This window comes from Triticum dicoccoides, chromosome 2A, assembly GCF_002162155.2.
Source record: "Triticum dicoccoides isolate Atlit2015 ecotype Zavitan chromosome 2A, WEW_v2.0, whole genome shotgun sequence".
NCBI lineage: Eukaryota > Viridiplantae > Streptophyta > Magnoliopsida > Poales > Poaceae > Triticum > Triticum dicoccoides.
The window spans coordinates 182,379,122-182,393,606 of NC_041382.1; the positions used below are offsets into that span (position 1 = coordinate 182,379,122).

The 14,485-nt window shown below is 45.3% G+C and overlaps 1 protein-coding gene and 2 long non-coding RNA genes across 4 annotated transcripts in view; 1 reads left to right on the forward strand and 2 right to left on the reverse strand.

Moving 5' to 3' along the window:
• The window catches only part of LOC119354102, a 7,701-nt gene extending 2,898 nt beyond the window's left edge, over positions 1–4,803 (reverse strand). The window contains exons 1-3 of one of the 2 annotated variants that reach the window (XR_005170638.1): positions 3,645–4,803; positions 2,621–2,716; positions 1,871–2,261 (exon numbers count right to left, since the gene is read on the reverse strand). This is a non-coding gene — a long non-coding RNA (uncharacterized LOC119354102). Of the gene's footprint in view, positions 1–1,870; positions 2,262–2,620 lie in introns of both variants that reach the window. The other variant, XR_005170637.1, reaches the window with a different exon arrangement.
• LOC119354101 (obtusifoliol 14-alpha demethylase-like) overlaps positions 1–6,519 on the reverse strand; it is a 10,228-nt gene extending 3,709 nt beyond the window's left edge. Inside the window, exons 1-2 of the mRNA XM_037620804.1 lie at positions 6,109–6,519; positions 5,099–5,985 (exon numbers count right to left, since the gene is read on the reverse strand). Of these exons, the coding sequence (XP_037476701.1) occupies positions 5,099–5,985; positions 6,109–6,519 (1,298 nt within the window). The remainder of the gene's footprint in view (positions 1–5,098; positions 5,986–6,108) is intronic.
• Positions 6,520–12,182: 5,663 nt separating this feature from the next.
• Positions 12,183–13,808, forward strand: LOC119359236. Its single transcript, XR_005172426.1, has 3 exons — positions 12,183–12,213; positions 12,297–12,471; positions 13,773–13,808. It is a non-coding gene; the product is annotated as an uncharacterized LOC119359236 (long non-coding RNA).
• The last annotated feature ends 677 nt before the right edge of the window (positions 13,809–14,485 follow it).

Below are 14,485 nucleotides of genomic sequence, written 5' to 3' on the forward strand. Positions count from 1 at the left end.
AAGACTTGTAGTTGCGTGCCATTGTGGGACATGCAAAATACCGGCGCCTCTCCCCGTATAATAAAAATGGAAGTGGAGTTGCAAACCAAGTTATAAGACATGTAGTTGCAACCATGCTCGGAAAAAACATGTGGTTGCACGCCTAGTGTGGGGCATGCAACTGGGCCCCTCTCTCTCGACGTCGCCCCCTCCGACAAAACAAGGGTACCCCCTTAGTTGCGACCAAGTTAGAAAGACATGCGGTTGCATGCCTAGTGTGGGGCATGCAACTAGGCCCCTCTCTCTCATGCCGCACCCCACCAACAAAACAAAGGTCCCCCTTAGTTTCGACCAAGTTAGAAAGACATGCAGTTGCCTGCCTGTTGTGGGGACATGCAACTAGCCCCCTCTCCCCCTTAGACAAAACAAAGGTCCCCCCTAGTTGCGACCAAGTTAGAAAGACATGCAGTTGCCTGCCTGTTGTGCGACATGCAACTAGCGCCCTCTCTCCGGATGCCACCCCCTCCGACAAAACAAAGCCCCTCCCAGTTCCGACCAAGGTAGAAGACATACAGTTGCGTGCCCATTGTGGGACGTGCAAAAACTGACGCCTCTGCATATACAACGAAATTAGAAGTCGAGTTGCAACCAAGTTATAAAAAGACATGCAGTTGTCACCATGCTGGGACGGTTGCGTGCCTAGTGGCCCCCCCTCTCTCTCGACGCCGCCCCCTCCGACAAAACAAAGGTCTCCAGTTGCGCCCGGGTTCGAAGACATGCAGTTGCGCGCCTTTTGTAGGACATGCAACTGGCCTCTCTACCTGTAGTCAAGTTTAAACCAAGTTATAAAGACATATAGTTGTGTGCCTGTTGTGGGGCATGCAAATGGCCCCATCTTCTCAATGCCGCCCCCTTCGACAAAACAAAATGTTCCCACCCCTCTACTACTGCAAATGTGACCCCCACCCCTATCCTACCGTTCCACTTACAAACAAACCATACCGAGAGAGATGCGACCCCTCCATCCGCTCTCCCTACCGGCGATGCGACACTCACCGCTCTCCAACCGTTGCCATGGTAGTTGGGGTGTGTGCAACATGCACTTGCAGTCATGGGTGTGTTTATCTGTCGGACCGTCCTCTCTTATGAAAACCCACTTACAAAACTTCCTCCTCCCCCAACTACAATTACAAATTGTTATAAAAAAGTGGTATTTTTAAATTACATTGTTTCCTAAAAAAAGAAATGCGCACCCATGCCCTCATGTGCTAAACACACACACACGGCATACTAAGAGAAAAAAAGATAGTGTAGTAGTTGCAAACAAAAAGGCTAAAGAAAACAGAAGGAAAAAAGGCTTGTAATTCTTAAACTAATGATTTCTGCACAAAAATTCTAACTGATTGCCCAACAATTCTTAATAAAAAATTCTCCAAAAAAATTTGACCAACTACAGTAGGGATGACCCTCCAAAAAAATAAACAACACACATATGCATTGTTATTTTTCATTTTCCAAATCATCTTTGGAAAAAAAATGTTTCTCTCGTTCATGGGGGCGTTTGGAAAAACTAATAATCTACAAAAGACAATAAAAAATGCATGTTAAAAAAAGATATATAAAAAAGAGAGATATAAAGACAGCCTGAAAGGATTTCGAACATTCTGTTAATAAAAACCAAAGTTTACACAAAAAAGACAAATTAAAAATGCAGATTTCAAAAAAGGTTTTAACTTATAGTTAAACTAATAAAAACAAAAGTAAAATAATTTCAGAATTAACAGTTTCACTAATGCAAAAAATTGCAACGAAAGTGCTTGCACCTTTTACTTAAAAACTAAACATGCAAAAAGAAAAACTGAAAAAAAACAGTGAGAAAATGGATACATACCATGCTTCCCAAAAGAATATTAGTCCTCGTGAGGTGGTGCACAAATGCCAACCCTATGAACCCATTGTTGAGCGGAAGCAGCCCATCTTCCTGAGTGCGAACAATATCATCATCGTCATCACTGTTGCCAGCTTGTCTATCCTCGTCTTCTTCATCTGAGACTTCCATGTAGTCATTCTCACCCTCAGATCCTTCATCTTCGGCACCATTCCCGAATTGAATCACACAGACACTGCCCTTGGGGAAGGCTAGTCCAAGTAGAAGAGATTCCCCAACTTGTTGTCTGCAACAAATTTCCTCCACCCACTACCATACATTATGCTCTTTCTGGGCCCCTTGTGACACTTAATGGTGTACGTCCGTTTGTTTGACTTAAACTTCAGTGTATCCCCTGTTGTGTGTTGAACACAAAAAAAAACAACAAAAAAACGATCATCAAAACTGCCTGAAAAAAATGAATTGAGCACTGATATAAAAGTCAAAAAGATGCAAAACAACCTAAAAAAATCAGTCTAGAACTAGCATAGGTTACTGCACATGACATAAACGACCATCAAGTTCAAAACTCTGGGAGAACAACAAATATCAACCTTCAACAACAATAAAATAATTCTATGATGATAAGTACCTAAAAATAAAGATCAGAACAGTGGAAAAACAATATATATATATATATATACATATATATATATATATATATATTATATATATATATATATATATATATATATATATAGGTTGCGAAGTTACCCCTGCGTTTTTGAACTCCTTCCAGACAAACATGCTCATCCCGCTTGTCCTGCTCTCGCGGTAGCAAGGGCTCAAACAAACTCTGCACACCATCTCCTGTGCCGCATAAAAAAGCGATAAATTTGTGCTAGTGAGACCCATACATATTCAGCTAAAAAATGATTTTTAGAGGAAAAAACTTGTATCCTTCCGACGAGAAAGATTTTGAGATAATGATGAGATATCATTGGCGTCGCCACTAATGACCAAAAAAAAGAAAACAAATAAATTTGCGATGTGGGGATCCATCAAAAAGACCATATTATCTTGATTTCATATACAAAAAGGAATAAACATCATACTGATTCATACGGGTTTTCAGCAGAAAAAGAAAAAAGAAACTAAAATAAAACATGCTGTTGCTGGATACTTACTTTCATTAATCATTCCTTTTTAAAATAGATAAAAGTATCAGCAAAAATAAAAAAAATAAAACAAGGCCACTCCCTAGTGATAGATTTCAGCAATAATATGTACTATTTACATAAAAAAATTCAGAAACGACAAGCTACTGATTATATAGGGACTATCAAAACAAATGAACATACCTACTCCTACTGATAAATTCAGTAAATCAGTAGTAAAAATCTTCTCCTGTTTTGATAGAAAAAAATTCAAAAACATGCTACTGATTTAGCAAAAAGAGCCTAACGCATTCATCTAGATTGTCACCCCCACTGATGTACAAAAAGGGTGTAAACAAATGAACTATACTATACACTATGTACAGAGGATGTCGATAAAACCTACTACCTACAAGCATAAAGAAGAAAAGGCGGTCTTGATAACCCTACTTCTAGTACAGTCCAAAAGAAATAGAAAACTTCATCTCAGTTTATTGGGCTACTAAAAAACAAAATTAGTACTACTAGTTGTAAAACTAAACTTTACTGGATAGTTCAAAAAACATAGGGGAAAAAGCAAAAAATCTGGATTAGATAAGTGAATCTAGCTATAACAAAAAAGAAACCAACATCATACTCACATCTGCCACACCGACATTGCTGATCCACGCGCCTGAGCGAGAGACATTATTGTGCATTTCAACACGAAAAAAAAACCCTAAAAAAGTATAAAATATGGACGCAATTCTCTGCTTGAAACTACTAATCAGATATTTAATACAAACAAAAGAAAAGAACAGTACCTCATCTTGCGGGGGTAAGTATAGACATACAAAAATCCTATCTACTCTACTAGATACATGGGTACAGTAATAAAACTCCTACAGTGCAGCAGACATGCACTTAGCTTGGGCAAGGACCTCATGTTGCTGACTCACAACAAGCCCCTGGACTAAAATCCATTTTCAGACTAAGAAGCTAACAAAAAAAGTGAAATCAAAAAGACTAAAAAGTGAGGTCCCTTTGAGACATTACAAAAAAGGCCTAGCAGCCGCTCACTCTGGCCAGCCCCTTTGAGACACTACAAAAAATACAACTTGATCTTGACCGTACAAACTACCACATCCAAATCAATCCTCCAATCTTTTGAATGCTTGAACAAATAAGGATACAAAAAAAATGCATATAAATCATGGAGTCCATTATAGACTTGAATCTACTATTCTACACTTGATCCACAAACAAAACTACCCCCAATCCCCTACAGATCTACGGTGAAGCATCAAACAAGAAACAAGACAACAAAATGATGGAGAAGAAAAACTAGGGGGAAACTCACTCCAACTGCAGCGCCAGCCATCCCCTCTCTCTCGTCCTCTGGTTCGTTGAAGAGAACCTTGGAGCTCGCCCTCTCGAAGGGCCATAGGCCGATCTTTTATTAGAAAGAACAGGAAGAGTACAACGAGCTAGGCAGTCTAGGCGATCTAGAACTGTCAGCCGTCAGAGTTTAACTCTGAATAAACACTGAAGAAATAAAGGCGAAGCTTGGCCACCAGAGGCAAGCACAACACAGCAAAGAAGAAGAAAAACAAGTCAGCAGAAATCGCCAACACAGCCAGCAGTCCTCCATGTTGCAATATCCTCTCTGATTAGTTCGAGCACCCTGTCCACGCTGCTAGCCACTTGCTCAAAGATCCGAGCATTCCGTTCTTTCCAAATCCTCTTTTCTCCCTATCCGGATTTCTTCTGATTTGAGATTGGGGAATGGAGAGAGACGATGTGGAATGAGCTCTGTCTCCCCGTTCCCCTCTTCTTAATCACCACGGGGTGGCCGCTTCCCCTTCCTTTCTTTAATGCGGCTCAAAAAACAAAACGCAAAAAACAAACAAACAAAAAGCCCGCACGGAAACACAGCCCAGCCCACAAAACGCTCGTGCGGGATCGCGGTTCGACAGAAAAAAAAACAAACGGGCCGGTCCACACCTTAGACAGGCCGAAATGAGGGACAATCCGCCCCAGCGCGAATCTACACGCTGCATAAGATCGGACAGCTGAGCAGTCGACTGAGACTCTCAATCGACTGATATTTAGTAGCGCCGTCCATATTACCTTGATCTGCATGTACGCGAACGCCTCACCAACGCAGGCGTGCCGCCCGCCACCGAACGCCGTGTACGAGAACGCTCCGCCGGCCACATCCTCCCCTCTGCCCGGGCCGAACCGGTCCGGCTCGTACCTCTCCGGGTCCATGTACACGTATAAGAGACGGTTGTGGAGCACCAGCGGGCTCGCGACGGTACGCCCCTCCGGGACCTCGTACTCATCGTCCTCCCTGGTCCGCACGGTGAAGCTCCGGCGCGCGTGGCGCAGCAGCAGCATCGCCGGCGGGTGGAGCCGCAGAACCTCCTTGACGCAGCGGTGGAGGGTGTCCATCTCCTGCAGGACCTCGTAGTCCACGCGGTCCCCGTGCCGCGCCACGACCCGCTCCTGCTCCCGGACGGCGGCGCGCAGGTGCTCGGAGTTGGCGCGCGCGAGGAGGCGCGCTCCGGTCCACGTGCTCGTGCTGGAGCTCGTGTGCTGCCCCGCGAACAGCGCCGAGACCACCAGCATCCCGACGACCTCCGTCTCGGTCGTGGCGCGGCCGTCTTTGTACCTGGAATCAATCAGGCACTGCAGCATGTCGTCGGGGCCGCAGTCAGGGTAGCTTGCTTTGCGAGAGCTGACGACGCCGGAGAATATCTCGCCGAGCCTAGCGCGCGCCCTGTCGCGTCTGCGGTGCGCCGGGATGGGCAGGTGCGGGAACAGGATGGTGACGAGGCGCATGCCGTCGTTGAGCTCACGGAGGTGCGTTGCGACCTCGCCGAGCATCTTGGCCCGGACCTCCTCCCCGAACAAGCACCGGCTGGCTACGAGCGTGACGAGGTGCTCTAGCTCCTGCTTCAAGTCAACCGTGCCGGACTGTCCCCACCTCGCAAAGTACTCCTGCATGTGTAACATACACAAGTACACATCAGATCACAATTTCTAGTATGTAGTACATATATAAATGTTTGCAATAGTTAACAAGAAAATCAAGGCTACTAAACATGTCATCTTATTTCTTACCTCGACTTCGCGCACCATCAGTCCGGCGTATGTCCTGAGCTTGGCCGGCTTCATGGCGTCACCAAAGAAGCGGAACTGCTCGGGGCGAGTAGCGAAGTCCACGTCGAAGGCAACGCCGGGGCCGAAAGTCGGAATGGTGAACTGGGAGACCTCGTCTTGGCTAATCTCCAAGTCTAGCCCTTGGTAGAAATGGCTCGACACGTCTGGCCCAACCAGAAAGGTCACCTTGCGATGCAACAGTCTCACCGTGAACACGCTCCCCATCTCCGTGTGGGCGTCGCGGATCACTTGCAGCGGGCCCTTGGCGAGAAGCACCGGGAGAATCCCAAGAAGGGGAGCCTCTGCGGCCATGGGCGGTGGAGAAGGCGATAGCTTCGTTGTTTGGGACAACATCGGTCGTCGTCGGGCCATCATTGTCGACACAATTGCAAGGAAAATAGGAACACATGCTACCCAGAGGACTGTTGCTAATTCCATGTTTACAATCCAGATGCTATCGGAACCAATACTGTAAGAACACCGGCAAAGAAAAAATCCATAAGAATCAGCTATGCCAAATAGTGGCATCCTTCTCAAACAGCTAGTATAACGCGGGTATAGCGGGGCTATAACCCTCTGTTTTGTAATTTTAACAAATAATTATATATAAATATCATTTAGCATCACCCCGCTCAAGTCTCTATAGCATGGCTACATCACGGTTATTTAAAACTTTTGGTAAAAACATGGTAAGATGATTCAGTACCTGTCCCATCACTAATTAAGTTGGTTTTGAAACATCCATACGGCACTGTTTGCTGCCATGCTAAAATGAATATCCATATCGCGGACATAAAAGGTTTCCATTATATTATAGAGATGCAAGTTTTTAGCGTACTTTCTTAGAGTTTTTCGGGTGATATTCATCCGTTTGTTACTAGCACTCGTGGTCCCATGTTTTCTCTATACCTACCTGGAGTATTGCCAGAAACATTATTCAATTTTCCCAATGGCCTCATGCCTCCATTAATCAATAAAGTAAATTGCCCTAGTGCCCTTTTATGCCTCCAGGAAAAACAATAATAAACTCAAACTGTATCTTACCGACAGCTGAACTAAAACTAACATCAATTTTTGTCAGTTTAAGAGCTACTCACCGCATAATTTTTTTAGCCTCACGTGTTTTTCGTCCCCACAGAACAATAATCCCCTCGTAGCCCAAGTTTAGCACGTTTATCCTCCCCACACCGCAATACATTTCCTTGTCAGTTTCTCGCCTGGCTGTCTCAATCTCATCCTCTAGGACATCTTTTCCATATAAACCACCATGCCCTATTTGAAGGCACTTAATTAAAAATGGTAATGTCACGACAACCATTAATTGTTGAGCTGTTTGATTTTGAGATAGCTAACCGCTTATTCCAAATGGTACAATCACCATTAATTGTTGCATGATAGAGAAACACGATGATGAAAACTTTTTAGCGCATTAATCATCCAGTCCTATTTTTAGAAAGCTACCATGGAAATCGACGCACTCAAACCATCTTTTTTTAAAGAGTGCATCTTAGCGAAAATACAACCCTTTAACAGTCGTGCAAGGAGCGCTCTCTCGCGACGTCCACATCATCACAGGGGTACTGTGCCTGGCAGCCAATCGCGACAGAGATTCACGCTGGCCAGTGGGCGCTTTGTACGGCGAGACAAAAAAAAGAAAAATGAATCGCCCAGCCCTAGCCTAGCGAGTCCTCCACTTCTCCCCCTCTCTCGTCCGCCGCCATCACCGGCGCTCTTCCCCACAGCCTGCGCCCCCCTCCCCTCCCATCACCTTCTCCCCTCCACGGGAAACCTGCACGGAGGCGGCAGCCTGGATGACACGGTGCTCCCGCCGTCTAGATCGAACTTGTGGCGCCCTCGATTCAATCGTACACTAATCATACACGCAGATGTGTACGATCAAGATCAAGAACTCACGGGAAGATATCACAACACAACTCTAGACACAAATTAAAATAATACAAGCTTTATATTACAAGTCAGGGGCCTCGAGGGCTCGAATACATAAGCTCGAATACACAAGAGTCAGCGGAAGCAACATTATCTGAGTACAGACATGAGTTAAACAAGTTTTCCTTAAAAAGGCTAGCACAAAGCAACATCGGTCAAAAAGGTAAGGCCTCCTGCCTGGGAGCCTCCTAACTACTCCAAGTCGTCAGCGGTCATCACGTAGTAGTAGGCACCCTCGGGGTAGCAGTAGTCATCAGTGGTGTCGTCTGGCTCCTGGGATCCGTCATCTGGTTGCAACAATCGGGCATGGGGGAAAAGAGGTAGCAAAGCAGCCGTGAGTACTCATCCAAAGTACTCGCAAGACTTACATCAGATCTAAACTAAGTATGCATCTGAATCAAAGGAATGGGTTGTATCTGTGGACTAAACTGCAAAATGCCAAAAGGGAAGGGGAAAGCCTAGCCTATCGAAGACTAGCATCTTCTGGAAACCACCATCTTGCAGCAACAGGAGGGAGTAGAGTAGCATAAAGTAAAGTAGCAGTAATGTTATCAACCTCGGCCAGAGATCCTTCCTCGACTCCCTGCGAGAAAGCAATCCCAGAGCCATACTATCTAGTTATCATCTCATATCCAAGTCTCATCTCCATGTCTCATCTCAAGTATCCAGTTCTAGTTGTATCGATCGGGATACAACTCCAAGTGTCCGTTACCGTAGGACATGCTATCGATAGATGTTTTCTTCCCTGCAGGGGTGCACCAACTTACCCACCACGCTCGATTAACTTCGGCCGGACACACTTTCCTGGGTCATGCCCGGCCTCGCCCAAACAATATGCCGCAACCCGACCTAGGCTTAATAGAGAGGCCAGCACGCCGGACTAAACCTATGCCCCCAGGGGTCATGGGCCATCTCACCGGGAACTCCTGCACGTTGCGTACGCGGCCGGTGAGCAGATCTAGCTACCTCCTTCAACAAGGTAGGTGCTTTCCAGTCCAACCCGGCGCGCGCCGCTCAGTCGCTGACGTCTAATAAGCTTCGGCTGATGCATACGACGCAGAACGCCCATACTATGCCCACGTGATGGTTAGTGCTATCAGACCAGAGGCCCTTCAGATCAAATATCCAAATCATAGTGGATTAGGAGCACGCGGTAACGAGCAGAGACTCACGACCGATGTGACCCCGTCGCCCCGTCTCGAGTACTTGCGGCAAGGGCTAAGAATGCCCGGCCACGCCTCGTAAGTATCTCGCGGGCACCTTCCAGGTCAACCCTACTCCACATCACTCGCTATTCAGCTCGCGCGGGTACCCCTCAGGGCCGACCCGTCTTTAGTAACATGGCTCAGTGCAAAGTCATAGTAACCATAGTAACTGTGTGTCTAACACCAAGGGGAAAACCCGAGGAATCACCCCCGGTGAATCCCACTCGATGTTATCATCAAGGTGAACGTAAGAGGATCCACCCTCGAGGTTCACACTTGAGGGGTTGCACGACAGAGCGGTAACGGAAGTGGTTAAGGAGGAAATCACCCTCGATGACCTCGACCGTATAGCTACACTACGGAGATCTCATCAGGAGTGATGTAAGAGGTTCCACCCTCGGCACTCGATGGTAACTCTGCAGAGTCGTACAACTAGGGGGGGTGATGTGCGGTGTCGGGGCCTGGACGTCGATCACGTTGATCGAGTCATCGAACATAAAGCGGGGCAATTGGGACAAGGTGGGGTCACTGATGGATCACTAACCATCCTATACTAAGCAGTTTAGAATAAGCAGGTAAGGTATGAAAGCAGGTAACAACAACAGGCTATGCATCAGAGTAGGATCATACAGAAAGCAGTAGCAGTTCTAATGCAAGCATGAGAGGAAAAGAAATGGGCGATATCGGAATGCTCAAGGGGGTTTGCTTGCCTGGAAGCTCTGCTGAAAAAGAAGTATCGTCGTCGACGTAGTCGAACACAGGGGCAACATCAGTCTCGGAGTCTACTGGAGAGAAGAGGGGGAAGAAACAGTAAATTCTAAGCAAACATATGCATGACAAGACAACAAGCGGTACTAGGGGTGTTCTAACGCGGTGCTACACGATACTGGTGAAGGGGGATAACATCCGGGAAAGTTTTCCTGAAGTTAGGCATTTTCGGACAAAGGAATGGGAGGAAGAAGGTTGCGTGTTTGCTATGCTAGGTGCGTGTGGCGGACGAAGGGCCGCGTATTCGGATTCGTCTCGTCGTTCTGAGCAACTTTCATGTATAAAACTTTTTCATCCGAGCTACGGATTATTTTAGTATTATTTTTCAATGATTTACTAATATTCTAGAATTTCTGAAATTATTATATTTAATTAATTCGAATTGACCAAGTCAACTTGACTAGTCAAAAGGGCAGGGGGTGGCCCACATGCCATATACTATTCACCTAAACAAATAAATAAACCTAACTTATTAAAGGGGGCCTACATGTCATCTACTAATAGACTAACTTAGAACTAAACTACTACTACTACTAAGCCTAGCCTAATTAAACCAGGGGCCGGCCGGCGGCATAGCCAGCCATGTCTGTACTCACGCACGTAGAGTACACACTACACACGCACAATGGCCATGGCCATGGCCATAACCAGCGCAGCCGCATGAGAAAGTAGCAGCAGCAATTAGAGTAGCAGCAGCACTAGCTAGTGGGATAGGAGGAGCGGCAGCAGCACTTAACAGCAGCGGCGCCGGCGCAACAGCAAGCAGTGACGGGAGCAGGGCGCAGCAGCGGCCGGCAGCAGCAAACGGAGCAGCAGCAAGCCGAGGCCATGCGTGGGCGTGCACCACAGCAGCAAGCCGCGACGAGGCCACGCATGGGCGTGCGCGCACAACAGCAATAGCGACAGGGCAGGAGCAGCAACTACACGCACACACGTACACATACACGGGGGTTCGAGCGATGGCGAACAACGGCGTAAAGAGACACGGATTGAAGGGGGAAAGGGGTGGAATCGGCCGAGGAGCTCACCACCAAGCTCGTAGACGTGGATTGGAGGCGCGGGGGCGACCGGATGCGACGAGCTCGACGACGAGAGACGACGGCCGTGGCAGAAAATCAGCTCGATCCCGAGCGTATAGTGCGGCTCCGGTCGAACGGATGCACGGAGATGACGGAGTCGGTGACTAGGAAGTCCCTGGACAAGCTCCCGGCCGCCGGGGAGGCCAGTGGCCACGGGGACGGCGACGGCGCATCGATGGTAGCTCGGGCACGAGGCTCTCAGGAGAAACGTGAGTGGGAGAGGGGAATTTTGCGGGCTAGGGTCTGTCTACAGCGACGAGGGGGATCTTATCCTTCTCGATGTGTCGTGGATGCTCGACACGAGCTAATCGGGCGTGTGGACGGGCGTGCGTGAGCCACGCCATGGCACTGCCTCCTCCTGTAGCGTGAGGAATGAGAAGGCCCTGCCGGGCTGGGCCAAAGTGCAATGTGGCACTTAGGCCCAGTTGCGCACAGTGTGAGGCCTTTTATTTTCTTCCTATTCTGTTTTTTTATTCCTCGTCTGTTTCGCATCTAGTTTAGCTAGTAAATGATTTTTGCTACATGTGAAACTTGGCACAAAAATACAGGGCAATATTCTGGTTTGGTATAAAAAGTTTCAAAGCATTTGGGAGTGTTCAACTATTTATAAAAAAATGAACAGGCCAATTTATTGGCTGTTGGTCCACTGTTATAATACCCAGGGGTATTTTAAATATCTCCAAAAATGTTTGTTAATGCATGAGAATTATGTAGTGAAAATTTTGAACCTAAGGAACATTTTAATTTACTATTTTATAAAATTATTATTTGACTTGGTGTTTGACTTTGATATTTATTAAGTGGCAATTTGCATAGTAAGGATGATGACATGGCCACCATTAGGGGGTGATTACTATAGCATGACACTGGGGTGTTACAGAACTGAGCGCGAGGGGGAGAACAATCGCCGCCTTCTCATGCTGCTCGTCTCCACCGTACCTTGTCTGCCTCGCGTGGTGATGACCGGCGGCACAACAGGCGTTGGCGGCATGGTCGATCCCCTGGTTGTCGTACCTGGAAGGCCGGCACTAACGAGGCCCCCTCCGTCCCCATCCGTGAGTTCCACGGTTCGTCTCTTCGATCCCCAGCCTCCCTGGTTTCCGCGAAATTCCAACTCCATTTTGTTTGCCCGGTCTCATATGCGCTGCAGACAGGGGACTTCGACCATGCCTGCGTGCATCCTAGGTTCCTCCACATCAGCCCGACCTCCCACAAGTGGGCGTTCGTAGGTTTCACGCCCTTGCCAATCCATTCTCTGATTTGGTTTGGTTTGGTGGAGATGTAATAGTTTGATAGTTCTCAGTTTGTAGAACAAAGGGTACCAGGTAACTACAAGATACATTGCTTGTTGGTTTGTTACAATATTTGACCTGATGGGAGATAAGATGCATACCTTGCTGGTTTGTTACGATATTTGGCCTGAGTGTGAGGAGCAGGTAGCGCTCAATCTTACTATTTTTAAATTTTCGGTTCACATGTGAAGGTCTAGAATTTCTATTCAATTGGTTGAAATAAACTGGGCGGCATCGAGGTAATGTTATTCGGATGTGCTTTCAAGAAATAAGTTTGTGCCGTTTAAAATTTAGTTATGTGCAAAGAAACAGCAAATACAGGTTTACTGTAACTTTTCTTGTATGAGATTTCAAGTGAGATTGTTCAGTTCGTTCTTCTGTTTGTTACTAGAGATTCTGAGAAAGATTGTTATGTGCCGCCGTATAAAGATGGATTTGAAATCAATTGAGCTGTGTTGTATGCTTTAATAGGAAAAACTTAACTGAACTTGTTGCTGGCATTTAAAATTCAGTTATCTACACAGAAACAACAAATACCAGTGTACTGTAGCTTTTCTTGTATAAGGTTCCAAGCAAGATAGTTCGGTTGGTTCTTATTTTTCTTCTTAGAGATTTTGAGCAAGATTGTTATTTGTGACTGTATGAAGATGGATTTCAAATCAATTCTGCCATGGTGTGCACTTTAAAACAAGAACTGAACTTGTTTGTGCCATTTAAAATACAATGATCTACAAAGAAACAACAAATAAGTTGCCAATTTTAGAAGTGGTGCAGCAGATAGTTTTTTAGATGATTGAGACAGCTACAACTTCATTTGACTCTCTAATCGTTCAAGTTTTCATCCAAAAGTACAGATTCGCTGCTCATACACCACATGAATCGATTGGCGTTTCGAATGTGCTAAATGCACATTAAGATTCAGTTTTGCCTACTGTTTCAGTTACATGAATATCTTTGTCATCAATACATCCATTATATGTTAATCTATTTTACTATCTCTTTTCCATTTTGCCTTCCTGATTGTACTCTGCTCTATCCATTTTTCCTTACATAAAGAAGATGAATTCCTTGTTGGTTTATTTGAGTATCTTTGTTGCATTAATACTAAAAACACATGTTATTCATTTCTCCCTTGCTATTTCTGTTTGGGGAATATTATAGTTTGACCACTGACTAGAAATCAAATGCTTAATATTGGAATGTCTGTTGGATAAGAAGGTAGAAAAACTAGACGGTGTGGTACTCTCATGACTTCTCTTCTTTATGTTTGGTGTTCAAGATACTTACGCCACCATGTAAAATATTTATCTAATAACTTTTCTCTTGATGTGCAGCTATATCTGAACTTCTTGATAATGCAGTAGATGAGGTTTGTAATATCTTCTAACATCTTCTATGAACTAGATACTCGCTGATTTAAATTGTGTGGTAATACTCAAATGTCTAAAACACAGAGTGCTCTATTGTAAGCTGAAAATTTGAGATGTCACATTGTTGTTTCTGGGAAAACCATGCTATACTGCTATGACATTTATTTATTTATTCTGTTGTATTCGTGTATTATAACATAATGCTTTATTCATCATGGTGTTAATAACTTCACTTCCTTACAAATGCCTCATCACTGATGGGGGCGACATCGAACAACAATTCTGTGTGGTTAGTATTGTAAATTTGAGAAATTGATTTGCAAGCATGAGCACGTCGCAAATTTGATGGGTCCATTATACATTAAGAATTTGTATGACCTGACATTCACGGGTGCTAACATTTTCTGAATAGGCATGAGTGAAAAGGTGATTAAGAATTCTGATCGATAGTGATGGGGAGGTATTTGTCGAGGTTGCTAGGTGTGTGGACTTTCCTTTTCTGCAAGGACTTCTTTAGGTGGGTTTTTCTGGTTTCACAAGATTGAAAGAACTAAACATTCAGTTAATTAGTCATGTTATTGGGCACTGAGAATGTTTCTCGTATTAGTTTGTTAATATGCTTGGTTGTTACATTTTAGAAGTGATGTGTTTGTCTCCAGAAGTAATATTCTGCTCTA